General features: G+C 57.0%; 1 protein-coding gene across 1 annotated transcript; it reads left to right on the top strand.

Annotated features, from left to right (window-relative positions):
- Positions 1–880: 880 nt before the first annotated feature.
- On the top strand, positions 881–17,383 carry LOC127025711 (unconventional myosin-Vb-like). Its single transcript, XM_050910798.1, has 37 exons — positions 881–907; positions 3,721–3,831; positions 4,279–4,441; positions 4,551–4,695; positions 4,831–4,987; positions 5,107–5,247; positions 5,479–5,560; positions 5,768–5,875; positions 6,091–6,203; positions 6,318–6,583; positions 6,798–6,879; positions 7,180–7,320; positions 7,402–7,524; positions 7,912–7,995; positions 8,588–8,737; positions 8,891–8,988; positions 9,145–9,231; positions 9,314–9,425; positions 9,659–9,870; positions 10,121–10,277; positions 10,368–10,607; positions 11,370–11,579; positions 11,752–11,845; positions 11,987–12,132; positions 12,376–12,489; positions 12,681–12,908; positions 12,991–13,088; positions 13,741–13,927; positions 14,107–14,200; positions 14,412–14,567; positions 14,740–14,891; positions 15,213–15,302; positions 15,509–15,659; positions 16,111–16,381; positions 16,464–16,638; positions 16,810–16,890; positions 16,987–17,383. Exons 1-37 carry the CDS (start codon positions 881–883, stop codon positions 17,143–17,145), a joined length of 5,205 nt encoding a protein of 1,734 aa, XP_050766755.1. The 3' UTR covers positions 17,146–17,383.
- The last annotated feature ends 10,149 nt before the right edge of the window (positions 17,384–27,532 follow it).

Below are 27,532 nucleotides of genomic sequence, written 5' to 3' on the forward strand. Positions count from 1 at the left end.
CCCGGCTTTGTCGGGGCTCTGCGGGGCTGGCTGGGCCACCGCAGGTGTGCAGGGACAGTGGGGACCCACAGGCAGCAGCACCCATAGGCAGTGGGGACCCATGGACAGTTGGGAGCCATGGGCAACAGGGATCTACAGACAGTAGCACCCGTGGAGAGTGGCACCTATAGACTGTAGGGAGCCACAGACAGTGGCACCCATGGACCGTGGGGACCCACGGGCAGCAGCACCCACAGACAGCTGTCAGTACACCGCCGGTGCCGCGGCCACAGGTTTTCGGTGTTACCCGAGTGTCTCTGTAATGAGGGGAGCGGGGCCTTGTGCCATGGGGCTGTGATGGCATGTCGGCACTTGGAGTGCCCTGGATGGGGGACCTGGGGTGCACGTGATCAGAGCCCAGGGTGGCCCAGGGTGCCCTGGAGGAGGGCAGTTTTGAGGTGTCCTAGATAGGAAGGGTCATCGGGTGCCCTCGATGGGGTCTTGGGGTGTCCCAGGTAGGGGGGAGTTTGGGGTGTCCTGGGTGCGGAGGGGGTCCCAGATCAGGCTTCTCAGGATGTCCCAAGTGGGGTCTTGGGGTGCCCCTTCTGGGGATTCTCGGGGTGTCCCGAATGGGGGGGATCTCGAGGTGCCCTGCACCCTTGGGGTGCTCAAGCTGGGAGGGATCTTGGGGTGCCACAGCGCGGAGGGACCCAGTGCCAGCACCCCCCCAGGAGCTCCTCTGGCCCGGGGAGGGGCTGTGGGGCGGAACGGGAGGCGGAGCGGGGCGGGGACCCGTAAATACCCCCCCCCTCCCCAATTAGCGGCAATTAGCGGCCATAAAGGGGCTGCGGGCAGCGGGGGTGGGGGTGCCAGCAGCAGCAGCAGCAGCGGGGGGGCCGCCATGGCCGCGGGGAACCCGTACGCGCAGGTGAGGGGGTCTGGGGGGGCCCGGCCTGGGGGGCTGCAGAGGGGGCTGGAAGGGCTTCATCCCCCCTGCACGGGGGACACGGCAAATAGCTGCTGGGGCTGGGGGAGCCCTGCCCGCGGGTCTGGGGTGCTTGTTGCAGACCTGGGGGGGGGGTCTTGTGCCTCCCCGGGGGGCTCAGCACCCCGGGTGGCTGTAGGTGCTGTGGTCTGTCCCCCTGGGTCACCTCCCCACTGGTGCGTGACTTGGTGGCATCTTGTGGGGTGCAGGGTGCCTGGTGGTGCATCAGCCGTGGGTCCAGCCGTGGGCTGCCCGCCCTGCGTGGGTGCTGCTGTGGCTGCTGCACCCCAGCTAGGCTGCTTGTAGGGCTCCCTGACACCCAGGGACCCATGGCCTGGCAAGTGCAGCACCTTGCAGGGGTGCTCGTCACAGGCGAGAAGAAGGATTTAGTGCTGCCTGGGCACCCATCTGTCCTGTTTCTTGCCCGACTGGCCTGGCTGCTTTCATCCCCTGGATCCTGGCCCGCATCCTCCCGGCCTCTGCCTTGGTCCAGCTCTGCCCATCCAGGGCGCTTCTGCTGTGAGCAGGCAGCAGCGCAGGCTCTTGCCTCTCACTTTTGCTGCTGTGTATTAAAAATGATCGCTACAGCTGTAGGGCAGACCCTAAACATGCTCCTTTCTCCCTGGACATACGATATTAGCCTGTGGGGCTGGAGGGTACTGGTATTTCTGCAGAGGTCAGAGGTGCGGCATCCATCATCGTGGCACGACTGAGGTGCCAACCTGGGCAAAGCAAGGAGAGGGTTTCCGTGCTTAAGGCATTGTGGGTTGCCTTGTCCCAAATCGCCAGCCAGGCTGGGACCGAAGCGGCTGCCCGAGTGACTTAGCCACGCATCCCGTGGAGCCCTAAGGTTACCTTCCAGCTTTGGCAGCTTGTGCCTGCGCGAGTGCCGCCCCGGTGCTCCTTCGGAGGAGATCCGGGGAGCGGCCGAGGGGCGAGCCGGGTGCGCTAGCAAGGGATGCTCTTTTGTCCAGCTGTGATTTCAGACTAAAATCCGTTAGTGCCTTGCCGGGAAGCTGTACATCGTGCAATTTCTGCTCCCCCCAGCGGCTACTGCTCATGAAAGATGATGGCTTCCTGCCGCTGCTCCTCTGCCGAGCAGCCCCTGCAACCTGATCCCCTTCCTGCCCTCTTTATTTCAACTGCAAAGTCAGACGTTCCGTTTTCTGATGACTCCTTGGAGGTGAACCCAAAGTTCAGCCTCTTCCTTCCCCCTCCCCAGACTTCCAGCCTATTCAGTGCTTGTTTGATCAACTTTAACGATGCATTAACACATGTGCTTTGCACACTGCAGACCTGGAAACATTTTCTGCAAGCCAGGTTCCCCGGATTTGCAAAATCAGCGAAACCAGGATGGTTTTTCAGGCGCCGTTTTCTAACAAGAGGCTGGCCCCAGCCCACTGGGGTGGGAGCGTCATGTGTTGGAGCCCTGTCGCTGCTCTGCAATAGCTCCCAGAGTGTGGAAACGGATACATGCTCCCATCTCAGCCTGAGAGCAAAGCTGCAACCATTGGATTCCACCCCCTCCCCTTTTCAAGCTTGCAATATGGCCTCATCTCTGCCTGCTCGGAGCAGCAGGAGGTACTGGCCTCCTGGAAGCAGCCCCTGTTCCCCGCAGTCTGGCAGAAGCTGCCGAGATAGTGTCTTGACAGCTTGGCACAGAGCGGGGCTGCGGGCACCCATGCCAGGAGCAGGGGCAGCAGGAGCTACAGTTCCCCAGCCCAGGAGTACAGGTCACTCTGTGCCAGCTTGGGTATTCACCCTCTTGCCGGTTGATGGGGTGCCTGCAGCAAGGTTTTGAGGTTTTTTGGCCCAGTTTTTGCCTCTCCACCTCTGTGGTGTTGTGCCGCTTTGCTCGTGCTGAGCGTGGGATCCCATTCCCTGTGGGGTGGCTCCAAAGAAGCTTTTTCCAGGCGTGAGGGAGGTGTTAACGCTTGGGTTTGGGTGCAGAGGGAAGTCGGGGCTCACCATGCTCCAGAACTCCCACTTCATCAGCACCTGCTGCCTGCAGAGGCGAAACAGAGGCTGGCAACAGCCTCCAGCAGGCAGGGTGCTGGAGGCAGGGAGCACCCGTCCCATGGGTGCCAGCTGGTCCCTTGCACAAGGCTGCCTACTGCGGCTGGCCCCAGGTAGCTGCAAATTTGGAGGGGGGTGGAAAGGGCATAGGGTGACTTTTCTTATCACTGTCCCTGTGCTCTGGTCTGTCGCTGGGTCTGCAGAGCTGGCGACAGTGTCTGGAGCTGCTCAGTAGTTAGCAAGGGATCTGTACTGCACGTATCTGCTTTCAAGCCTGGTATCGCTGCCCAGCCAAACCATGCGGCTGCATCCCCAGCACGCCGGGTGTTCAGAAATGCCTGTGCTCAGCATCTTCTGTGTTTCCAGAAACCTTCCCTGCAGCACCAGGCGTGATCGCATCCTCGGGGTGAGGCAAAGACAGCCCCCCATGCCAAGGGCAGGAGAGGTGCTGACCTTCCTGGGGTGGGCAGCAGAGCTGGGGAGAAGCTGGGCAAAGGCCCCTTCGGTGGTGCTGGGTAGGACCCCTGCCTGCAGGATCCAAGGGGCTGTGGGGCACCTAGCATGTTGCTGGGTCCCGTGGCTCGCGCTGCTATGGTGATGCTGAGCACCGGGCTGACTGCCCTAAGCGAGAACTGTGGGGAGGGCTGCAATGCTTGGTTTGGAGGCTGGTGGCCAGACGCTTTCCCTGTCTCTCAGCTGTGGCTCTCTGCAGGGGTCCCCTCCCTCCTGTGTCCCCACAGGGTGCCCGGGTGTGGATCCCTGACTCTGTCGAAGTCTGGAGGGTGGCAGAAATAACCAGAGGCTACAAGGAAGGAGATGCCATTCTCCATCTCCGCCTGGAAGATGGCTCGGTAAGGCTGGAGCTGTGCAGCCCAGCAGGTCCCTCCTGTGCTTGCCATGTGGTTGGGCATCCCCAGATGGGAGATGTTCACCTCTGCACCCCCAAACCAGCCTGAGCTCCTCAGCAGGGTGTGGAGAGGCTCAAACATTGCCTGGATGTGTCCTGTCTGGTGTCTGAGCAGGAGTCCAGACCACTGCGGCCGTATCTGGCTCATGGTGCCCTGTGTCCCCTGACTGCCTAGTGAGCTGGTCCTCGCTGCCTGCTCTGCCTGGCTTCCCAAAAGGCCTCCAGCTCAGCTTGCCGTGCTGGCTGGGCTGTGATTCCTGGTGACTAACAGCCCAGCATGGCCTGCAGCCAGCATCCCTTCTGCTGTGCTGCTCCCCACAAACCCGTCCTGCCTTTGCAGGGCCGGCTGACCCTGCTCAGCACTTGTCCTGCTCCATCTCCATCCCCGCAGGCACTGGCCTACCCCATCGAGTTCCAGCTGCCGCCTCTCTGCAACCCTGACTGCCTCTCAGGTGCCGATAACCTGGTGGCCCTGAGCCACCTGCATGAGCCGGCTGTGCTGCACTCGCTCCGCCGGCGCTTCCTGGAGGCCAATGCCATCTACACCTACTGCGGTGAGCCCCGTGCACCCCCTCCTGCTCCCCATCCTGTGTCCCTTCCCTGCGGCTCCCTGGGACAGGTGCCCCTCCTGCCCCTGCCCTTTGCACAGCCCTCTTCCTCCAGGTATCATCCTCGTCGCTATCAACCCCTACAAGCCGTTGCCCATCTATGAGGAGGAGGTGATTTACGCCTACAGTGGCCGCGAAATGGGCGACATGGATCCCCACATCTTTGCTTTGGCGGAGGAGGCGTACAAGCAGATGGTGAGGTGAGAGCATCACATGGGAGCATCCCCAGGGTTGCAGCGGGGAAGGGCTGAAGCCCCCTCTGGACTGTGACATGTCTGTGGAGAGCAGTCCTGTTGGGTCACAGGCTGTCCCCAGCTCATGTGCCTCTCTGGCAGGTTTGGGAAGAACCAGTCCCTCATCATCAGTGGTGAGTCAGGCGCGGGTAAGACTGCGTCGGCCAAGTATGCCATGAGATACTTCACCACTGTCGGGGGCTGCCTATGCGACTCCAGCATGGAGGAGAAGGTGCTGGCCTCCAGCCCTGTCATGGAGGTGGGTCCCCCTGGGTCCCCAGGCTCTGCATGGGGAGAGCTGGTACGTCCCTGCAGGCTCTCCCCGTGTACCTGGAGATCTGGGGCCAGCCGAAACCTCCTGCCCTCCTTCCCTGCCAGGCGTTTGGGAATGCAAAGACAACCAGGAATGACAACAGTAGCCGCTTTGGGAAGTACATTGAGATCGGCTTCAGTCAAGTGCATGTCACAGGGGCCACCATCAAAACCTACCTGCTGGAGAAGTCCCGTGTCACCTTCCAGGTGGGTCTCTGGGGTGGCACGGGGACAGGGCTGAGTGGGAGCCCCAATCCTTGGAGCGGGAGGGTGTTCCTCCTGGGCATCCCCGGGGAAGCAACCCCAGTGCTGCTGAGTCGAGCTGGGAGAGGGGAAGGTGTTCCTTGTCCCCAAATCTGGGGCTGTGGCACTGCTGCAGGGGAGCAGCGTGGCCCAAGGTGTGCTGGCTTCTTGGTGATTTTTCTTGCTCATCCACAGGCGAAAGCGGAGAGGAACTACCACATCTTCTACCAGCTCTGTGCCTCGGCCACCTTGCCTGAGTTCCAGGGCCTGGGTCTCCGTGAGTGCCCCCACGAGCCCCATGGCAAAGCTTGCTGCCAGCCTGTCCCACGCTGGGCAGTGCTAGCCCTTCCTGCCCTCCCCAGCTGCCCACTGGGTGCTGGAGGAGGCTCTGCTGCTGCTGGGCACCCCAGGGTGGAATAAGGTTGGTTGGGAGCCCTGTGGGGCAGGTTGTGCTGGTTCACAGCCTGACACATCTCACCCACAGGCGGGGCAGAGTCCTTCCACTACACCTGCCAGGGCCAGTGCACCGCTGCCCAGAGCACCGACGATGCGGCCGACTTGGACAGCACACGGCGTGCCTTCTTGCTCCTGGGTACTGGCTGGGCACGGGTGGGGAGGGGACAGGCAGGGCTGGTTGTCCCACTGCCCTCACACCGATGCTGGTGTAGGAGTGCTGGTGAAAGTGCTGGGAAGCTTGGCTATCTACTGGCCATTCGCATCCCTGTGGTTTGTGTGATGTAGGGGGTGAGACCAGCACAGGGTGGGGGGGAGCCTGGGGAGCCCCTCATGCCTGTGCTGTGTCCGCAGGCATCCCTGAGGCCGACCAGCTGGAGTTATTCGGCATCCTGGCTGCCATCCTGCACCTGGGCAACATCGTGGTCAGAGGGAGGGACCGCCGTGGGGATGGCTGCTTCGTGGAGGTGGGCGAGAGCTTGCTGCCTGCACCCTGCGTCACAAACTGGCCCCTGAGCTGTGCTGGCTGCAGGAGCCCACATCTCGGCAATACCGCGGTGACAGGGTCTGTCCTTTTGCAGCCTGCCGATGAGGCCCTAGGGCTGTTCTGCACACTGCTGGGTGTCGAGGCGTCGCAGGTGATGCGCTGGCTCTGCCACCGCAAGCTGGTCACTGCTGGTGAGACCTACCTGAAGCCACTCTCCAGGCAGCAGGCGCTCGACTCCCGGGATGCCCTGGCCAAGCATCTGTATGGGCAGGTCTTCAGGTGGATGGTGAACAGGGTCAACCGTGCCCTGCGGTCACTGGAGGGCCACCGTACCTCCATTGGCATCCTGGACATTTATGGGTAAGAGCAGGTTCCCCTCTCCTGGGCTGCCTGGAAGAGCATGGTCCTGCTCCTGCATCGGCTGTGGGTCTGCAGCCACCAACTGCTCCAGCTGGGTCATGGGGCAGTACCTGTCCCTGCAGTGGGGCCGGCTGGGTGCCTGTGCCTGGAGCTAGTGGCTGGCTGGGGTGGCTCTGCCCAGCAGCTGCCTCAGGCAGGTCTCTGCTGCCCGCAGGTTTGAGATGTTTGAGCTCAACAGCTTTGAGCAGTTCTGCATCAACTATGCCAACGAGAAGCTGCAGCAGCTCTTCAACCTGGTGGGTATCACCAAAGATGTGTCTCCTTGCTGGGAGCTAGCGAGGGTGGGCCCTGCACATCTCCGCTGCGCTGCTGCTTTTGGTACTCTCTGCCTTGAATGTGGCTCATGCTTCAGTCCCTGCAAACATGGGGCTCTGGGAGGCTGCTGGAGTTGGGCATGGTCCCCTCCTTTCTCCCAAGCTGCTCCTGCTCCAGGAGAAGGGCTGTTCAGGCGTCTTATGGAAACCAAGCCGCTACCTGGTGGCTGGCCACCTTTGTCCCCTCCTGGCTCACTCCTGCTCTGCTCTCCCTGCCCTCAGCACGTCTTCAAGCTGGAGCAGGAGGAGTATGTGACCGAGGAGATCCCTTGGGTCTTCGTTGACTTCTGTGACAACCAGCCATGCATTGAGCTCATCGAGGGCCGGCTTGGCATCCTGGACCTGCTGAATGAGGAGTGCAAGGTGGGCAAGGGGTGCTGGGAGGAGGCTGCTGTGGCTACCCAGAGCCCCCCCGCTAGCCCTTCTGACCCATTTGCCTTTCAGATGCCCCAAGGCAGTGATGGGAGCTGGGCCCAGAAGCTTTACCAGACCCATCTCAGCAGCTCCCAATTCCAGAAGCCCAAGAGGCCAATGGATGCTTTTGTTATCTGCCACTTCGCTGGCAAGGTAGGGAAAGCTGTGGCGGTACAGCCCTGGGTGGGGAGGGCTTGGCAGTGGCTCTGCATCACCCAGCCTGCTCTGTCTAGAGCTGGTGGTGGCTAGTGGTCCCAAGTGGCTGTGGCAGCTCTCTGCACCCTCTCAGGCTGGGAGGTGGATCCTGCTGGCTCTGCTGCTGCTAGGTGCTTGGGCTGCAACTGTTTAACTGAGGGTAAAAGTATGGAAACTGGCTGTGATGGTTCCCAGCCAGTGGGAACCACCAGTGTGGCCACCAGCAGCTCTGACTCCTGCAAGGACTTCTTTCAAAAGCCTTGGACTATGTCCAAGCAAAGCCCTGCACCAAACTGGTCTGGGAAGCTGCAAGCTAATGCTGCTGCTTGCCTTGTCTCCTGCCAGGTGGAATACCAGTGTGATGGGTTTGTGGAGAAGAACAGGGATGCTGTTCCCGAGGAGCTGGTGGGGCTGCTGCGAGCCAGCAAGGTGAGAGCTGCACCGAGCAGGGGCTGTGTAGGGCAGAGCCTGGCCGGCTTGTGGCCCCAGGAGCCTGGGGCTGGGAAGGACTGATGGTGTAGGAGGTGCAGGGTAAATCCCTGACTGCCTGCTGGCATAGTGCTATGCTGTGCTGGCCATGTCAGGTCAGGGTGCCCTGAGATGTGGGTGCTCCCCAGCCCATTCCCCTGCCTTGGGTTTCCCAATTTTGGGGGACACCTTGGCCATGTCCCTGCTGAGAGGGCTGGAGGGTCCTACTGCTTCCAGGTCTGTAACGCTGTCACTTCTCCCTTCCACCGTGCATGGCCCTGGCAGAAGGTAAGGGACATCTTGGAGGGCTCTTGAGCACACCTGGGAAGGTGTCTGTGGCTTGCACTTAGGTTTTCCTCAGGGAAGCAGCACACAGGGGAAGAGCTGGATCTGGCACATCTAGGCTGTAGTGGGGCAGAGGACTGTGCACTGGACTGGTCTATCTGGATCCTGTGGTCTTTTGGGGCTGTGTCTCCTGTGGTGATGGCTCCCTGGGTATTGAGTGATGCTTGCTGCAAGGTCTTCCTGGCTCTCACTGCTCTGCTCTGTGCAGTCTGCCCTGCTCGCTGAGCTCTTGCTGGAGGAAGGGGACAGCCACGTGTCCCTGCAGTCCCGCAGGTCCAGTGGGCCCAGGATGGCTGGTCGCCCCAGCCGCAGATCGCTGCCCAGTAGCCAAAAGAGCAAGAAGTCCATCTCCAGCCAGGTATGGAGTTGGGGGGGGGAAATGTGTGCTGGCCCTGGACAACCAGGGCTGGGGTAGCCCCAAGAGGACCTGTGTGTGTCCTGGCCCAGGGAACCCCACAAACCCCAGGATGTTCCTGCTGGCCCTTGACCACGCTTGTCTTGTCCTCTGCAGTTCAAAGCCTCCCTGAACCGGCTGATGGAGACGCTGGGCAGCACCACACCGCACTACATCCGCTGCATCAAACCCAACGATGGCAAGCAGCCCTTTGTGTGAGTGCCTGGCCAGGGAGGCTGGAGGGGATGGGGCTGGGGACACTGGGGCACTGCTGTCCCTCCAATCTGTGTCCCTCTTGCCCTGGCCCTGCATTGCTTGGAGTGTGCCAAGCTGGCTGAGATCAATTCTAGATCAGCCCCTCTTTTGGCCAGGTTTGACTCCAGGCGAGCAGTGGAGCAGCTACGAGCCTGCGGGGTCCTGGAGACCATTCGGATCAGTGCCTCAGGCTACCCCTCCAGGTACCCCCTGCTTCAGCAGCACCCTGGGTGCTCCCCCCCTTTTCCAGCCACAGCACCTCTGACCCGCCTCTGTCCCCCACAGGTGGACGTACCAGGAGTTCTTAGGGAGGTACAGGGCTCTGGTGAGCAGAGAGGAGCTGATGGGCGGCAATGAGAAGCAGATCTGCACCCTTGCCCTTGCGAGACTGCTCCAAGTAAGGGTGCTGTTTGGGGGGTGGAGCTGTGGTACCAGAGTATTCCTTGCAGATGCTTCTCCCCATGCATGGGTGCCCAGTGGGGTACAGAAATGGGTGAGCTGGGAGATGGGGAGGAACTCAGCCTCCAGGGAGGTTGGATGAGGAGATCAGTGGCATGAGGAGCATCACTCTTGGGGGAGTCTGGCTGGGGTGTGCTTTGTCCCTGGGACTGACTCCACCCTTGCACGCAGGACCCCAGCAAGTACCAGTGTGGGAAGAGCAAGGTGTTTTTCCGGGCTGGCCAAGTGGCTTACCTGGAGGAGCTGCGGTACCGGCGGCTGAGGGCAGCCTGCATCCTGCTGCAGAGGCACCTGCGGGGCTGGCTGGCACGGAGGTGCTTTGGACGGGCACGTGCCGCAGCGGTCTGCCTGCAGCGCCATGCCCGGGGCATGTTGGCCCGGAGGTGAGCAGGGGATGGGGCTTGGAGGGAGCTGCAATGAGCTGAGAGCTCAGCCTTGGGGTGAGCTGGCAGTTATATTGGCTCTGGGCTGGGCTTTGGCCTGGGTGTCCCTGTGGTACGGGGTGGGCTGTAGGCTTTGCCACCCCCTGCCCAGCGCTCTGACCTCCCTGTAGGCTTTGCCACCCCCTGCCCAGCGCTCTGACCTCCCTGTAGGCTTTGCCACCCCCTGCCCAGCGCTCTGACCTCCCTGCAGGTTCGTCAGGATGCTGCGAAGGACCAGGGCTGCTGTGATGCTGCAGAAGACCCTGAGGATGGTTCTGGCCCGGCGCTCCTACCTACGCATACGCCAGGCTGTCGTTACCATCCAAGCCTTTGCCCGGGGCATGTTTGCCCGGCGTCTTTACCAACAGGTAGGAGCCTGGCAGGGCAGTGGGTGTCCTGATCCCACCTTGGGGGGCCATGCTGCTGGCGGTGCCACTGCCCCATGTCTCCCTCCACAGATGGTGTGGCACCAGAAAGCCGTGGTGATCCAGGCTGCTGTCAGGGGCTGGCTGGCCCGGACCCACTATGCCCGCCTGCGTGGGGCTATCATCTACCTGCAGTGCTGCTACCGCCGGGTGCGGGCATGCCGGGAGCTGCGGCGGCTGCGTGTCGAGGCACGCTCGGTCGAACACTACAAGCAGCTGCACAAGGGCATGGAGATTAAGGTGATACAGCTGCAGTGCAGGCTGGATGAGGAGGTGGGTGCTGGCTTCAGCTCTTCATGGGTCCCAGGGCATGGAGACAGCTGCTTTTTGCTGACTGCTTCTTACCAGTCCCTGTGCAGCCAAAACCGTGCCTGCTCTTGTCTTCAGTCCTCTCCCAGCCCTGGGGTGGGAGCTGACCCTGCCTGACACGTGTCCCCAGGCAGGAGTTGTGCATCTGGGTCTCACTCCTGGCTTTTCAATGGTCCATATGGTGGCCCTGGGGATGGGCTGGGCACCCTCCTGGGTGCTTGGCTGGGTGCAGCCTTGCAGCACAGTGTCATGTGCTGGGAACAGTTCTGGCATGGTGTGTTCTCCTGCTGGCAGCATCTGCCGTCGCCATCTGCGTGACTGTCTCTGCTTTTGGCTGTCACCACTTCATTTCTGGGGGTGTCTGTGGAGGGGGAGGGAGGGCTTCTGTGGTGTGATCCTGTCTCTGGGGGTTGGGGGAAGCAGAGGTGGAAAATCCTGCTGTTGGGGCTGGCCAGGAGGTGGGTAATGGGCTGTAAAGCCATGGCAAAGCTCATGCGTGGCTCCATGTGGGATGGCATGTCATGGAGAGCTGCTCTCCCAGGCCTGAGCTCTGTTTGAGGTGATACCAGAGGCTCAGGGCTCCAAACAGATGTGTTGGGAAATGGGGTATCCAGGTTCATTGCAGAACAGCAGCCTGAGTACGCGTGGGCTCTCGCTGATGGGAGATGTGGGGATATGCCCTTGTTCCCGGCCACCTGCCTGACATGCTCTGCCCGTTGGCCTAAGGCTCAGGAGAAGCAGCGGCTGGTGGAGCAGCTCTCGGGGCTGAACGCTGCCCATGCTGAGGAGGTGCAGCGCCTGCGGGCTGAGATGCAGCGGCTGCGGGAGGATGCGGCCCGTGATGCCGAGGTCCAGCAGCTGCAGGAGCGGCTGGCCGAGCTGGAGAGGCACAGCGTGAAGAACTGCCTGGGCCAAGAGGTCGAGGAGCTCAGGCAGGTCTGTCTGTCTGGAGGATGCTCTTGCTCTGCTGGGGTTCCATGTGGCTCTCCAGGGACCTGGCAGCATGCTATGCTTCCTGCCATGGGGTGGTCCCTGGAGGGGACCTCTGGCAGCCAGGGCTGGCCTCAGGCAGGGCTCTGGCTGTACCTGCCCCTCTACTTTCCCACAGCGCTTGGCAGAGGTGGAAGCCATGAAGCTGCAGCTGGGGGAGGAGAGGGATACCCTGATCCAGCGCATGTTGGAGCAGTCGCAGGATCTGGAAGGTAAAAGGGGTCTTGCAATCCCCTCATCCCATTCCCCTGGGTATGGGCTGGTCGTGCAGGCTTGGGATGTTCCTGCATGTCCTCTCACAGAGGGGGCCTGGCTCTGCCTGTCCCCACTCCCTGCTGTGTCTCTCCCTACAGAGCAGCACCAGCGTGCGGCACGGGAAAGCCAGGGGCTGCTGCAGGAGCTGGAGGAGGAGCGGGCGCGCTACCAGAGCCTGGTGCAGGAGTACACCCGCCTGGAACAGGGCTATGAGAACCTGCGGGATGAGGTGGCCTTCCATAGGGTGAGGGGCTGGCAGGGACACAGGGAGGCTCAGGGCAACCCCTCCCTCGGCTTCTTGTGGGGAGTACGCAGCACTGGCTGGTCCAGGGCACCCTCTGCGGGAGAATTGGGCTCCCCAGCTCATGTGCTGGGGGATCCCCAAGCCAAGGTATCCTCCTGAGGCTATCGCTGCTCTGCCCCAGCTGATGCGCCAGCAGGGACTTGGGGTGTGGGGGAACAACCTGGTCCTTCTCTCCCTACTCAGCAAAGCACCTTGAGACGGTCCCCTTCGTCAGAGAGCTTCTTGGGCTCCGAGAGCAGCTACCTGTCCTCCATGTCCGCAGCTCCCTCACGAGATGGCTCCGACCAGCAGGCTGAGGCTAGTGGTGACACTGGTGGGGACAGTGGGGTGAGGGTGACGAGCAGACTGTCCCTTCCCCTGGCTATGGGGACGGCTGTGCCCTGGGGCTCCTGGCTGGGAGCTGGTCCCATCGGGGAGGGGTGTCTGCAGGTGTTCCAGCACTGGTGCCCAGCGCTGGCTGCTGTGTCAAACCCTGTCTCTGTCCCCAGGGGCTGGAGGAGCACTGGCAGCTGGTGCCAGAGGGGCCACAGCCCAGCGGTGAGGTGCTGCTGAATGGCAATGTGGGCCAAGATCCCTTCGAGAAGGCGTACCTTCTCCTCCTGGGGCAGCTCAAAGCTGTTAATGAGGAGCTGGCCCGGACCCGGGAGGAGCTGCGGAGGTCCAAGGCCCCCGTGGAGCCAGAGGAGAGGAAACCGTTGGACTTCCTCAAGCGCAGGGTGAGCCCCTGCCCCGCTGCCGTGAGCAGAGCCAGATTCGGGCTGGCGGGGCTGGCCTCACCCTGCTCTCCTCTCCCTGTAGAACATAGCTGAGATGCTGGGGCTGGGCAGGAGCCCGGAGAAGGTGGCAGTGGATGATGACTTGAAGCATGCATATGATGCGATGCAAGTTGCCAATAGGTGAGTGTTGTCCCAGGGAGATGGTCCCCAGCTGAGGCTGGCTCCCCAACAATGGGCTGCTGGATCTGTGCTTCCTGGCGAGGCTTTCCCTGGTGTTTTAGCCAACCATGGCTTGGGTTGCAGCTGCCTGGCCTCTGTGGTGCTGGGCAGCTGCAAATCCTCTTTTGAAGCAGCCACCTCCTCAGCATGCTATGGGCACCATGGTCCCAGCTGGGCTGGGAGAGCAAGGGCAGCCAGCCCCTTGCTGCCCAGCCGGGTGTGGGGTAGCCCTGGCTCTCCTTCCCTTCTCTGCAGCGCACCCAGCTGCATTTTCCTAGGGAGCTGGAGCATCCCACCTTGCTCTGAGTACAGGCACACCCGCTACATGAGCAGACTGGATGCCCTGGGCTCAACAGGAGCCCCCTAAGAGCGCAGGGCTGGTGCAGGCTGTTCCTGAGCTGTGCCGTGTGTGCTCAAGGCTCAGTGCAGCCAGAGGGGAGGTGCTCTGTTAGCACAGCTCGGTCTGTGCTGCCCCCAGGGTGCCTGGGCAGGGGGAGAGTTCCCAGCTCTGAGGCTTCAGGGGAGAAATACCTTCTCAGCAGCCTCCCCGAGGGATGGGGTGTCGCAGCTGAAGGAGGTTGGTGCCTCAATTTCCCCGGGTGCATGTGTGCAGGCTGCTGGTGAGTCAGCTACGGGAGGAGAAGCAGCAGCATGAGGAGAAAGTAGAAGGGCTGCACCTTGACATCTGCTCACTCAAGCAGCTGAGCCAGCAGCAGGCAGCCCTCATCCAGGACCTGCAGCAGCACCAGGGGCAGGAGGGGCTGCAGCACCATGTCCTGCGGCTCAAGGAGGAGAACTGGGTAAGGGGGGGGGGGCAGGATTGGGCTTGGGGCTGGCTTCCACCCCCTTGCCCTGTGGTGAGCTGCAGCAGCCCCTTCGGGAGCAATGTGGGGGACCCTGCTGCATCCCCCCAGCTCTGCTCCACTCAGTGGGTGCTGGTGGAGGCTGGCTGAGCCCTACTGGGGCTGTCCCTGCCCAGGAGCTGGCCCAGAAGCTGGAGAAGCAGGAGAGGACCACACTGAAGCTCCAGAAGCAGCTGAGAGCCTATGCGAAGCAGATCCAGGAGCTCACAGGTAAGTGCCTGCATGGGAGGGAGGCACGTGGCTGGCTGGAGGGTCACCAGCCCCGTTCGAGGCTGAAGCATCGCTGAGCCTCAACATGGGGGCAGAGTCCCCCCCAAACAGAGATGCTGGGAAGCATCTGCTTGGACTGAGTTGAGGGGACCTGATCTGGGTCCTACAGCCCAGGCCGCGGTAGGATGTGACCTGCCTTCCTCTCTCCCAGTGAAGAGAGAGGTTACTGGGCCAGCGCAGGAGTTGGCAACGTCCACTGTGGTTGTGTCCCGGTCCCCCATGGTCCTGTCCCCGGCTGGGCTGTCCCAGGCCATGCTAGCATGGAGGATGGAGGACGAAGGGCGCATTATCAAGGCAGTCATCACAGGTAGGGTTTGGAGAGATGGGGACTCCTTTACCCCACCTTGGTCCCTGCTAGGGTTTCTTGTCAATCTCTGTGTGAGCTCATCCTTTCCATGTTGTTGGGGCAGCATCCTGCCTGGCTCAGCACCAGCTTTCCATAGCTGCCTGGATCCTGACTGTCCTGCTTTTCCCTGCAGACTACAAACCACAGAGCAGCCCTGGGGCGCTCCCAGACCTGCCAGCCTATATCCTCTTCCTGTGCTTCCGGCATGCAGACCACTGCTATGACGAGCTGCGGGCCCGCTCGCTCCTGGATGCAGCCATCGATGCCATCAAAAGGGTCATGAAGGTGCTGGGCTTCGGGGTGTGGGTTGGGCTGAGGAGCAGGAGCTTCCCTGGCCAAGGCAGGCATGGCAGTGGGGCAGCAGCCTGGCCCCCAGGGCACAGCGTGTGCCTGACTGCAGTGTCTAGCCTGAGCATCTCCTGGGGTGAGGGATGCCCCTGGGTACCGCAGGGCTCCTGCGAGAGCATCCGACAGCTCTGCACCCCTACAGCCCTCCTCAGGTTGCAGCTAGCTCTGTGTGGCTTGCGGAGCTACCGTGGGACATGAAGGCTTGCTGCTGTCACCACCAGAGCCCTGCTGACCCCGGTGTTCTCTTCCCTCCTGCAGAAGCACAGTGATGACTTTGACATGGTGGCACTCTGGCTTGCCAACACCTGCCGGCTCCTGAACTGCCTGCACCAGTACAGCCAGGATGAGGTAGGGCTGGGCTGCAGGCGGTCTGCCACCCCCCTGGGAAGGGTGGGAGCTTAGTTGGGACAGGGTTTGTCCCCACCTGGGGCTGCATGCTCTTTGCCCCAACCCAGGCAGGCAGGGATGTGCTGGGTGGACACTACCCCACGCTTGCCTAGGGGCCCAGCTGTGTCCCCTGGTACTGCTGGCTCTGACCCAGCCTGTGCCCACAGAGCTACTGGCAGGGGAACACGGCGCGGCAGAACAACCATCGCCTGCAGAACGTGGACCCTCAGAGCTCCTGCCGCAGCCTGGGGGCCCTGGCTATCCAGCTCTACCAACAGCTTATCCGCACCGCTGAGAAGCGCCTCAAACCCATGATCGGTATGGCCTGGGCTTGAGGGGCTTGCAGGGCACTCCCGGGATACTGGTTCAGGGAGGGAGCGCTGTGCTCAGCTGCGTGAACTGCCTGCTCTGTTACAGAGGCTGTACTCAGAGGAGGAAGGTATGCTCAGAATTGGGGGCCCCCAATTCAATGAGGGACCATCTGCTCCTTGAGCCTCCTGGCTTGGAGGAGGTAGCTGGGGAGCTAAAGTAGGCTCAACACCCTGGGGACCTTGGGCTGCATCCGTAGGGAGCTTTATTCCCCCATGGCCCGCTTTGCAGCCTCGTGGAGCAGGGCCAGCCCCTGGGCTAGCCTGCGCCAGCTCTCCAGGAGGTGTCATCAGCCCCTGCATCCCGAGCTGGGACACAGAGCCAAGGAGCAGTGTACTGGCTGCTTGAGGCACGATGCAGGGTCTCTGCCTCGTTACGATGAGCCTTTTCTACCCTTTAGTTGCCGCAATGCTGGAGAGTGAGCCCATACAGGGCTTGTCCTCCTCCTGCCCTCCTGGCCACCGCCGGTCCTCTGCAGCCCCTGCCTACACCCTGCCTGAGCTGCTGCAGCAGCTGGGCTCCTTCCGTGCAGCGCTGGACCGCCATGGGCTGGCCCCCAGTGTGGGGCACCAGGCCCTGCGCCAGCTCCTCTTCCTCGTCAGCGGCACCACCCTCAACTACCTGCTGCTGAGAAAGGACACGTGCTCCTGGAGCCGTGGCATCCAGCTCAGGTCAGTCCCTGTGCAGGGACAAGTGTATCTGGGGGAGCTGGGGCATGGCCCATGCCTCCCCCTGACCTGGTCTCCCTGGCAGGTACAACATCAGCCAGCTGGAGCAGTGGCTGCGGGCAGAGGGGCTGCAGCAGAGTGGGGCCCGCGAAGTGCTGGAGCCCCTGGTCCAGGCTGCCCAGCTGCTGCAGGTGAAGAAGGTGACAGAGGAGGACGCTGGAGCGCTCTGCAGCCTGTGCACAGTGCTGTCGCCCCAGCAGGTACTGGGAGGGGGGTTGGGACTTGCTGCATGCTGGGCGCTCATCCTATCCTGGGGCTCCTTGGCCTCCCTGGGTGCACCAGGGATGCACTGGGGTGGGGACCACACCGTACCCAAAGTGTCTGGATGTGCCCAGCCCTTTCCTGTTCATGGTCCTCACCATCTCCTCCAGGTTGTGAAGATCCTCCGAGCTTACACCCCAGCTGTCGGGCTGGAGGAGCGCGTCAGCCCCAGCTTCATCAGCAGCGTTGAGGTAAGTGGGACCTGGGGTCCAGTGCTGGAGCGGGGGCTGTCCTGCATGGGCCCCCTCGCTGGGGCAGCCCTGGATGTGAGCGCTGTGTCCCCACAGAAGCAGCTGCAGGACCAGTATGGAGAGGGACCCAGCCAGCTCCTGGTGGACACCAACCACCTCTTCCCCGTGCACCTGCCCTTCACCGCCTCCCCCGTGCACCTGGATGAGCTCCCCATTCCTGATACCCTCGACCTGGCCTTCCTTGTCCGCCTCTGAGCCCAGGTCTGGCCATGGGCCACTGCCAGTGCCCCATCAAGGGGTGTCTGAAACCCCTGAGGTGTGGGAAGGCCAGGAAGGCTGGGGGTGCAGCACTTTACGTGTGCCGTTCTTCTGGGAAGTCGTTTATTTATTGAAACTCAGGTGCCTTGTTTGTGGCACAGCCAGGGCCCATGGCAGTCCTGCGCTGGGGGTTTTGGCCACTTTTTAATCCTCTGAAGTTAATAAAAGTCTTTGCAGATAACTTTGGAGTCTGAGGCTGTCTGGGGTGGGTGTGCTATTTGTAGGGTGGTGTGAGGGAGCTTGAGGACCATCACTGGGGCATTCCTGGGGCTTTTCATGAACTATGGAATGGTTTGGGTTGGAGAGGACCTTTAAAGATCTTCTAGTTCCAACCTACTGCAATGGGAAGGGACATCTTTCACTAGATGTTGATCAAAGTCCCATCCAACCTGACTTCGAATGCTTCCAGTGATGGGGTTCCACAAGTTCTCTGGGCAACCTGTTCCAGAGTCTCACCACCTTCATTGTAAGACCCTTCTTCCTTAAATCCAATCTGAATCTAAAGTCCAATCTAAATCTACTCTGTTTGCCCCAGAAGGGCAGCTGGGCCTACAGAGGGCCCTGGGGCTCTTTTGAGGGTAGCAGGGTCCCACATGGGCTCTGGCAAAGCACTGATGAGTTGTTCTAGAGGCAATTAGGAGAAATCTCTGGATCAGTAGCCCTTGTCCATGTGGAAGATTTCAACTTCCCAGATATCAGCTGGGAATACCATACTGCTGTGATGAGCAGGTCTGGGAAATTCCTGAAGTGACAAGATAGCGTCTTGTCACAAGTACTCAGGGAGCCAACTAGGAAAGATGCCCTCCTAGACTTGGTAGTTGTGAATGGAGAAGGACTTGTGGGACACGTGATGGTAGGTGGTTGTCTTGGCCAGAGCAATCACAAAATGGTTGAGTTTAAAATTGTCAGAGTAATGAGAAAAGAGGACAGCAGAGTTGCTACCCTGGAGTTCAAGGGAGAAAATGTTATGCTATTCAGGGAGGTGCTTAGCAGAGTCCCCTGGGAATCTGCTGTTGAGGGCTCAGGAGTCGGCAAGCGCTGGTCAGTTCTTAAGAAGCACCTTTGGAGAAGCTCAGGAGCAGGCAACTCCCCTGTGTCAGAAGTCAAGACAGCAGGGCAGAAGACCAGCTCAGCTGAACAGGGAACTTCTTGTGGAGCTCCAGAGGAAAAAAAAAAATTGTACGATCTCTGGAAGCAAGGTCAGGCTTTGCAGGAAGATTACAGAGCTGTGGTTCATATATGGAGGCAGAAAGCTCAATTAGAGTTGAAACTGGCCAGTGTTGTGTCTGACAAGGGGGGGGGGGGTTTAAGTACATTCATAGCAAGAGGAGGTCTAAAGAAAACATTGGAGTGATACTTGTTGAAGGTGGTCACCTGACAAACATGGATGAAGAAAAAGTGGAGGCATTTAATGTTGTGGGTTGGTTGGGGTTTTTTTGCCTCAGTCTGTAATAATACTGATAGACCTTGGGCTGCCCGGTCCCCTGAGTCCAAGGACCACGAGTGTGGGAACAGTGACTTTCTATTTGTGGACACTGAAACTGTCAGGGACCAGCTGTATCAGCTGAATGTTCACAAGCCTTTGACACCGCTTCCCACAGCATTCTCCTGGAGAAACTGGCTGCTCATGGCTTGGATGGGTGTACTCTTCACTGTGTGAAAAAAAAACTGGCTGGATGGCCAGGCCCAAAGAGTTATGGTGAATGGAGATAAATCCAGTTGGTGGCCGGTCACAAGTTGTGTTCCCCAGGGCTCAGTATTGGGGCCAGTTCTGTTTAGCATCTTTATCCATGATCTGAACGAGGGGATTGAGTGCACCCTCAGTAAGTTTGCAGATGATACCAAGTTGAGTAGGAGTGTTGATCTGCATGAGGGTAGAAAGGCTCTTCAGAGGGATCTGGACAGGCTGGATCAATGGGCCAAGGCCAACTGTGTGAGATTCAACAAGGCCAAGTGCCGGGTCCTGCACTTGGGTCACAGCAAGCCCATGCAATGCTACAGGCTCGGGGAAGAGTGGCTGGAAAGCTGCTTGGTGGAAAAGGAGCTGGGGGTGTTGGTCGACAGCCCGCTGAATATGAGCTGGCAGTGTGCCCAGGTGGCCAAGAAGGCCAGTAGCATCCTGGCTTGTATCAGAAATAGTGTGGCCAGCAGGACTAGGGCAGTGATTGTCCCCCTGTACTCGGTACTGGTGAGGCTGCACCTCAAATACCTTGTTCGCTTTTGGGCCCCTCACTACAAAAAAGAGCAACAAAGCTGGTGAAGGGTCTAGAGAACAAATCTTATGAGGAGCAGCTGAGGGAACTGGGGTGGTTTAGCCTGGAGAAAGGGAGGCTCAGGACCTTACTGCTCTCTACAACTACCTGTAAGGAGGTTGTAGCGAGGTGGGTGTTGGTCTCTTTTCCCAAGTAACAAGTGATAGGATGAGAGGAAACGGCCTCAAGTTGTGCCAGGGGAGGTTTAGATTGGATATTAGGAAAAATTTCTTCACTGAAAGGGTTGTCAAGCACTGGAACAGGCTGCCTAGGGAAGTGGTTGAGTCACCATCCCTGGAGGTATTTAAAAGACCTGTAGATGTGGTGCTTAGGGACGTGGTTTAGTGGTGGACTTGGCAGTGTTAGATTTACAGTTGGACTTGATGATCTTAACGGTCTTTTCCAACCTAAACGATTCTATGATTCTAAGTCCATGGGGCCTGATAGGATTGACCCCAGAGTACTGAAGAAGCTGGTGGATGTTATGGCAACACCCTCTCCGTCATCTACCAAAGGTCTTGGGAGTCTGGGGAGGTCCCTGCTGACTGGAAGCTAGCCAACATTATTCCAATTTACAGGAAGGGCATGAGGGAAGATCCAGGCAACTACAGACCTGTGAGTCTAACCTCAGTTCCCGGAAAAATTATGGAGAAGATTATACTGAGTGCTACTGAAAGGCATTTAAAGAACAATGCCATTACCAGGCACAGTCAACACGGGTTCACAGAGGGAAAGTCCTGCTTAACCAATTTGATATCCTTCTACGACAAGGTCCCCTGCCCAGTGGATGAAGGGAAGGCGGTGGATGTAGTTTTTCTGCATTTTAGTAGGGCTTTTGATACTGTCCCTCACAGCATCCTTCTGGACAAGTTGCCCAACTGTGGGATGAGCGGGTTTACAGTGCACTGGGTTAAGAACTGGCTGGATGGCAGAGCTCAAAGGGTTGTAGTGAATGGGGCTACATCTGGCTGGCGACTGGTCACCAGCGGTGTTTCTCGGGGCTCAATCCTAGGGCCAGTGCTGTTTGGTATTTTGATCCATAATCTGGATGCAGGAGTTGAATGCCCCATTAGCAAGCTTGCTGATGATACCAAACTGGGAGGTGCTGTTGAGCCTCTTGAGGGACAAGAGACCTTGCAGAGGGATCTAGATAGATTGGAGCAGTGGGCAATCATCAGTGGCACGAAATTTAACCAGTCCAAGTACCAGATTCTGCACCTGGGAGGGAGTAAGGCCGGGCACAAGTCTAAATGGGGAGAGGAGTGGCTGGAGAGCAGCCCTGCAGAAAGGGATTTGGGGGTGCTGGTCGGCAGCAGACTCAAGAGGAGTCAGCAGCGTGCTCTGGCAGCCAAGAGGGCAAACTGCATCCTGGGGGGCATCAAACGCAGTAGAACCAGCCAAGCAAGAGAGGGGATTATCCCGCTGTATCTAGCGTTGGTGTGGCCTCACCTGGAGTACTCTGTGCAGTGGTGGGCCCCACTATTTGAGAAGGATGTGAAGGTCCTCGAATGCCTCCAGAGGAGGGCAACCAAGCTGGTGAGAGGGCTGGAAGGCATGTCTTCTGAGGAGTGGCTGAGCACTCTGGGTTTGTCTCACTTGGAGAAAAAGAGTGAGGGGCATCCTCATTGCTCTCTGCAGCTTCCTAAGGCAGGGATGTGGAGAGGGAGGTCTCTTCTCCCTGGGATCCAAGGACAGGACGCGTGGGAATGGTTCAAAGCTGCGCCAGGGGAGGTTCAGACTTGACATTAGGAAGCACTTCTTTGTGAAGAGGGTGGTCAAACACTTGAACAGGCTTCCTCGAGAGGTGGTCTATGCCCCATGCCTGTCAGTGTTTCAGAGGCATTTGGACAGTGCCCTTAATAACATGCTTTAACTTTTGGTCAGCCCTGAAGTGGTCAGGCAGTTGGACTAGATGATCATTGTAGTTCCCTTCCAACTGAAACACTCTAGTCATGCTCTCTTTTGGGGCATGGCAAAGCTTGCTGAAGATCCTGCGGATCTCGGGAGGGTAGCAGGACTCTGCCTAGGCCCTCACGAAGCCTGGCAAAAGCCCTGGAACACTGTGGAGGGCAGCATGGCCCTTTGACAGCCACAGCAGTCCCCAGTGAAGGCCCTGGGGCACTCTGGAGGGCAGCAGGGTCCTACCTGGGCCATGGCAAAGCCCAGTGACAGCCCTGGTGCTCTCTGGAGGAAGAGCCTCATGATGGGTATGAAAGGTGTGTGCAAAATACAGCACATGGCCACAAAGAACTGAGATGTGTTGCCTGTACTCAGTGTTATCGCAAGTAACCCTGGCCAAACCATTTGCATGCATCCATCGCAATACTTGTATGTGAATATCAGAGAACTAGCGCATGAAATCAGTTTTGTTTAAAATAAAGTCACCTATTCAGTATATCGCCCTGAGGTTTGCTGCACAGGCTGTGCAAGGGGAGGGGGGCATGCTCTGACACTCTGCTGGGCTCTCTCAGGACACTGCCCTCTCTTCAGAGTGTGCAGAGCAGGGGGCTGAAGGAGTAGGGATCTCGGCAAGGGACCAAGTGCCCAGTGACATGAGTCCTGGGGTCCTGACATTCACCCTGAAAATGGTGCTGCAGGCTGAGATCACAGCAGGAGCAGGCAGAGCCAAGCAGTACAGAAAGGGCGTTGGATTGCTTGCTGAAGTTGCTGTGCCTAATATTAGCTGCAGGTCGTACACTTTAGAAGCCCTTTCAAGAAGGACAGAGATCCAGGGACAGCTTTCCTGTCTGTAATCCCCTGGAGCAGCACACTCAGTAGCAGTCCTTTGAGGTCTGTAACACAAATCCTGCCAGGCTGCACAGGGGAGGCAAATGGCTCTTGGCTACTTTGGTCTGTACTTAAAATAGGAACAAAGCTGCTCCCATGCGCTTCCCGACAGAGCCTGGGATTGGGGGGATGGGGGTGCACGGCATCCAAGAGTGCTCATGGTGTCTGCATCTCTCTTTTTTATATTACACTCACAAAGCCGTAACTTCGGCTCAGGCTACTGAACTTCGGCACCAGGCAGTAAGCCACCTTCTCCAGATACCCGAGGTTGGAAGGATACCCGAGCATAACCAAGTTGGGTTGATACATAGCAAGAAAAATGTGCGAGTGAGGCAGTGCAGTGGATGCTGGCAGCAGAAGCGGGTAAGTGGACTGCAGTAAGCACCGGGACGTGCTGTCTCTGCACCGTGCGTCTGAGGCCCCTCTGTCATTCTAAACATTAGAGTTTAGAAACCAAATGGCACAGCAAGGGCAGACACCTATGTCAGAGGATTGGAGTGGGGATGGCAGTGGGAAAGAGAGGAAGTGGAGCTGTGTCAATGGGCTGTCATCTGTCACCTGCAGGATTTAGGGCAGAGTCCCGGTAGCAGATAGCTGCTGAGAGACAGATAAAGGGGAGGGACCCAATGTCCCCAAATAAAAAATTCTGTATCAGGGTTGAAACAAGTGAAGAAACTGAATGGCACCGAAAGTTGAGGATGACCTAAGTGTGGAAAAAGGAACGCAGATTAACAAAAATATCCATATAATGGTGGTAACAGGGAGCTGCACGTTATCTTCCTAGGGAATAGTGTGATGAATAGTATTGGAATCTCTTGGGATGGTGTTGACCCTCAAAAGGGAGCTGTTATTCCAGGAAATTAATAGAAGACACTACTTTTACAAGACTAGCTATTGGTGGATGGAGAGCGAAAGGGACCTAGAAGGTTTGCAAATGTATAGAATCTCTTCCTAATCAAAACATTCTTTAAATCCCACTAGCTATTCTCTATTTCAGGGTAACTAAGATGGCAGAGACCTGCTCAAAGCACTCCGAATGCATTATGTCTAGGAGGATATATGAAAGAGTTTTTCTTGGTGTGTTCATGTTGCTTATTATACTTTGTGAGAATATAAAAATAAGTCAAGGATCTAGGTATAAGTTGCTAAATCAAAGATTTTTCAATGTAACCGTAACACATGCTATATATAAGTCAGTGCTTCCAGTGTAAGACAGCATGGTGAACATCCAGGAGCTGGTGAAACCAACTGCACTGTCAGAACAACCTGTGTGATGTCATTTGTAAAAGTGCTGTAAGTAAAACTAAGCTCTTGCTGTTGTAATGTGCAGGCTCCGATGGGTTCAGAGAAACAGGATCTGAGACATTTACGCGTGCAGTGCATTATATTATTGCATTATATTTCGTTGAACTGCAAACGGAGCTGGACTCCTTCTGGTACGCCTTAATCATGTAAATGCCCATTACCCTGTTGACCCCAGCCAATGCTGAAGCCAAGTGAGGTGCAGCAAGCAGGCAGATGTGGAGGCGCCCAAGTGGAGCTAGAATTCATAGTCTCTAAAGAAGGGGTGGCCAGCAGACTTGGAACAGTTACCTGCTTTCTGTGAAGACACGTGAGGATTTATTTCGAATGACCTAGCTTAGCTGAAGACATAAAGACTTCAAGACTCCTTAGCCTGTTAGGGTTAGGAGTGTTGGCATGAATAATGTCACCAATTTAGAATGTTTCTAGAAGAAAGGGAGGTTTGGTGCAGTTGTTAATGGTTGGGCCTCCTCTTGAGAAGCATAAATGAAGTGTTAGCCATAGTATCTATCCACTGTCACCCTCATTGCCTGACCATAACCATATGCCTAACCATAATCTACAGGAAAGCAGATTTCTGAGTTTGTCTGCTACTTCCCAACTTACTCTGCTTTGACAGAGACACAAAGTGATAATCAGAAAGGCATGTTCAAAAGGTCAGTCATGTTAGCAACAGCATGTTGTCAGATTTCAGATGTAAATAATTGCATGCTCTTCCCTGAACTATCTATGCAGTTCCAGTGAGACACTGTCTCACAGCATCCTCTCTTAAGATCTGAGGAATTGCAGTACCTACTGAAGAGAGCCTCTCCCTTTCTTCATAAACAGGATATATTGCAGGAGTGGATGAACTAATCCCATGGATATGCTGTGTCTTGGTCTTGCATTATAATGGCTTTGGGATCCTTAGGATTGAGAGGTGCATGAAGAAGATGGTAGGATGAGGTGTCATGAAAGAGTCATGACTCCGAGCGACTTGAACTGAAATGTAAGAATCCCAGTATTTTCCACGCTATAACCGAGGTGAGATTTGTTGGTGGCAAGATGGAGTAGTAAGGCTGCAGTCCCCAGCAGCTCTGTCCAACACCGTGTGCCACATCATGCAGGTGCACTCGCCTCGCCTTCACCGGCCCTGGCACACACCCAGCTGTGCGCTTATCAGCATACATTTATGTTTAGAGTTTGAGTATACCAAGTCAGGCTGGGTGTGCGGGGACTTTGCTTTTCCACACGAGGGTGCTGTCCACATTGGCAAAGGCCACGCTTCAGGTTTTGCAGCAGAGCACATCATAACCCAGCATCGCGCCGGAGAGATCATAGCCAAACTGACCGTCAGGCCCGGTCAGAGCTTTATTTGGACTTCTTGGACAGGATTTCAGAGGGTAACTCTTTCATAGACTATAACTAGAGGACTTGTTTGACATCTGAACGCAGTATCGTCCTGCTCACAGTGGGAAGCTGGTGGATAAATGATTACCTTTAAAAAAAACCTGGGTTTGTTACTCATAAATATATTGTAATATAAATACTAACCCGTCAGGGGTTCAGCAGACTATGCTCTAAAATGATAAGTGATTTTTAAGTACCTCAGATACTAATTATTTCATGAAACAACTTGAAGAAGCCTGATATTTAGAGACTGTGTCCATCTTTGTGTTTCGGACCCCTTTGGAAGTCTTGAGGTGCATATCCCCAAAAGACTGGTACCTTTGACGGCTTCAAGAGAGCACTCTCTACAGTGGGAGCGAGGGGCTGTGTTCAGCACTCACAGTTCAAAATTCACCGTGATTTATACAACTGACAAGGCATGCATGGGTCAGGGCTCCTCACCAAGGCTTTGTGTTCTGAGTTGCTTTGCTGTGTGGAGCCTTGCAGGTTTGTGCTGTGCTTTGGCAGCGCCGCAGGTCTGTGTGCTGGTGACTGACTGGTGACTATGCAGAGGCTGCTCCTCCTGAGTAGCAGGACTCACATTATACCTCTATAACTGAGAGAGTCACAGCTAACCCAAGGGGAAAAAAAAAAAGACAAATAACGCCCTGAACACAGCCCCTTCCTTTGCTCCATTGGTCTTAGATGTTTTTGTTTCACTCTCTGCACACACTGCAATGAGCAGATTTTTGCTCATGGAAGGCCCAATCCCAATCCTTTGGAAGTCAGTGGGAGTTTTTCATTGACGTCAGTGGGCTTTGGATCAGACCCAGAAAAGCTGGCTTTATAAATACAGACGCTGCAGGTCAAGCACTGTTTTAAGTTGGTTTCAGTGGTGCCACACGATGAGCTACAGGACCGCTACCTGCAGGTAGGAGCACTGGGGTCCCCCCAAGGGGCTATGATACGGCCAGAGATTCCTGATGTGATTGTAACCCCAGGGCCCTGCTACCTTGTGCAAATATCTTCACTGATACGTTTGCCCAGATACTAATCTGTTTGTGGCAACCTGGCTACTGGAGCAGAAGCTGTTTTCAAGCCATCAGTCTGCTATGAGCTTGATTGTGTGTTGCTTGATTGGAACAGAGCATGTGGACTAAAATGTGTAAGTGAGAAAACTATAACGAGTCACTGTATTTGTTTTAAAATTGTTAACATTTCTGTCTGCACAGGTATTTAGAACCATGCTCATCATAACCGTGCTGACTACAGCTTTAGAAAAGTCTGGAAATAAAGAGCTGATGGACAGCATTTTAGTAAGATGAGGGAACAGTCTTAAGTGCTCCAAGAATGCATTATAGCACACTGGCAAACAATAATAGTACACATGATCTGTACTCCCAAGACTTGAAAGCAAGAATGATGGGGTGAAATTTTTTTGGCCTCTGTAACACAGGACAAACTAGACCATCTTAAGGATTTTTTTTTCTGGCCTTGAAATCTACACAGCCGTACTGCAGTGATTGCAAAGCTGTGGTCCACAGCCTTAGCTCTTTCTCCTTGTTTTGACTGAAATAATATGTAGTACTTTAACCACTGTTTTTCCATATAATGAGCAGCTGCAGTTTGCTGCAGAACCTTATTTTTTTTTCCTTTTTTTCTTCACTTGTGAAGAAAATGCTGGGTTAAACTAAACATTTCATCTTTTGCCAACAATGAACACTTGATATGTGTTTATAGGCTGCTATATGTCCTGCTTGATGCATGATGTTTGGATTTTGGAATATAATTGTGTGTGCATGCATTCATACATGTATTTAAAATGTATTGTTATACAAGTGGTAGAGCAGGTGCTCAGGCATGAAATTAGCAGATTTCTTGTAAAGAGCTTTAGGAGAGTAATGGAGGTAAAAGAAGAGGTTACAGGCAAAAGAAAAGGGGGGAAGCATGCACGACAAGAAAAGGAACAGAAGCTGGTTCAGCGGGGCAGTGGCAGGACGGCTGTCTCTTCCATCAGACTGCAACAGGAGCAAGGGTTCCATGAAGAAGATTCATCTTCTTCATCTTTTATTTGCACTCATGAAAGGTGCATACAAAATAACTGTTAGGCTAGTTCATTAGCATTTCGTTCTCACTTTGGCAGCTATAAATGGCACGGTGCAAATGGCAGTATTACCTTGCAGTGACAGATGACAGAAAATCGGATCTTTGGTGACGTTGTTCTGCCAGGACTCCATCTGTATTAGGGCTGCCATGTCATCTGTGTCACCTCATACACGTCCTAGCACGGCTGTCCCTTCCAGCCCTTCTCTTCCCGGAGATGTTCATACCCTCCGGGGGAAGCGAACAGGCCAAGTTTTCCTTTAACGTGGTAACACACCCGGGCCTTCCCGTAAGGACCTGTCCCCTCCCAGGTGCATCGCCCCTGGCCAGGCTGCGACAGGGTGAAGCACTCCAGGATCACCAGCACCCGCCTGTCCTCCCAAACCCCCTCCGTGCCCCGTCCCCAGCAGGCCTGGGTGCCCCTGCTTATCGCCCGCCGGCTTTGGGTGCCCATCGAAGCCCCCCCGCCTGAGGCAGACCCCGCCGCGGGGGGCCGCAGGGCCCTCAGCTCA

The sequence above is a fragment of the Gymnogyps californianus genome, chromosome 24, assembly GCF_018139145.2.
Source record: "Gymnogyps californianus isolate 813 chromosome 24, ASM1813914v2, whole genome shotgun sequence".
NCBI classification, from domain to species: domain Eukaryota; kingdom Metazoa; phylum Chordata; class Aves; order Accipitriformes; family Cathartidae; genus Gymnogyps; species Gymnogyps californianus.

Bases quoted from the DNA above. Each gene is read 5' to 3' on its own strand.
- LOC127025711 (XM_050910798.1), top strand. From the start codon at position 881: ATGGCCGCGGGGAACCCGTACGCGCAG. The intron at 7,321-7,401 runs GTGGGCAAGGGG...TTTGCCTTTCAG, and splicing joins TGCTGAATGAGGAGTGCAAG to ATGCCCCAAGGCAGTGATGG. The intron at 12,490-12,680 runs GCTAGTGGTGAC...CTCTGTCCCCAG, and splicing joins GCTCCGACCAGCAGGCTGAG to GGGCTGGAGGAGCACTGGCA.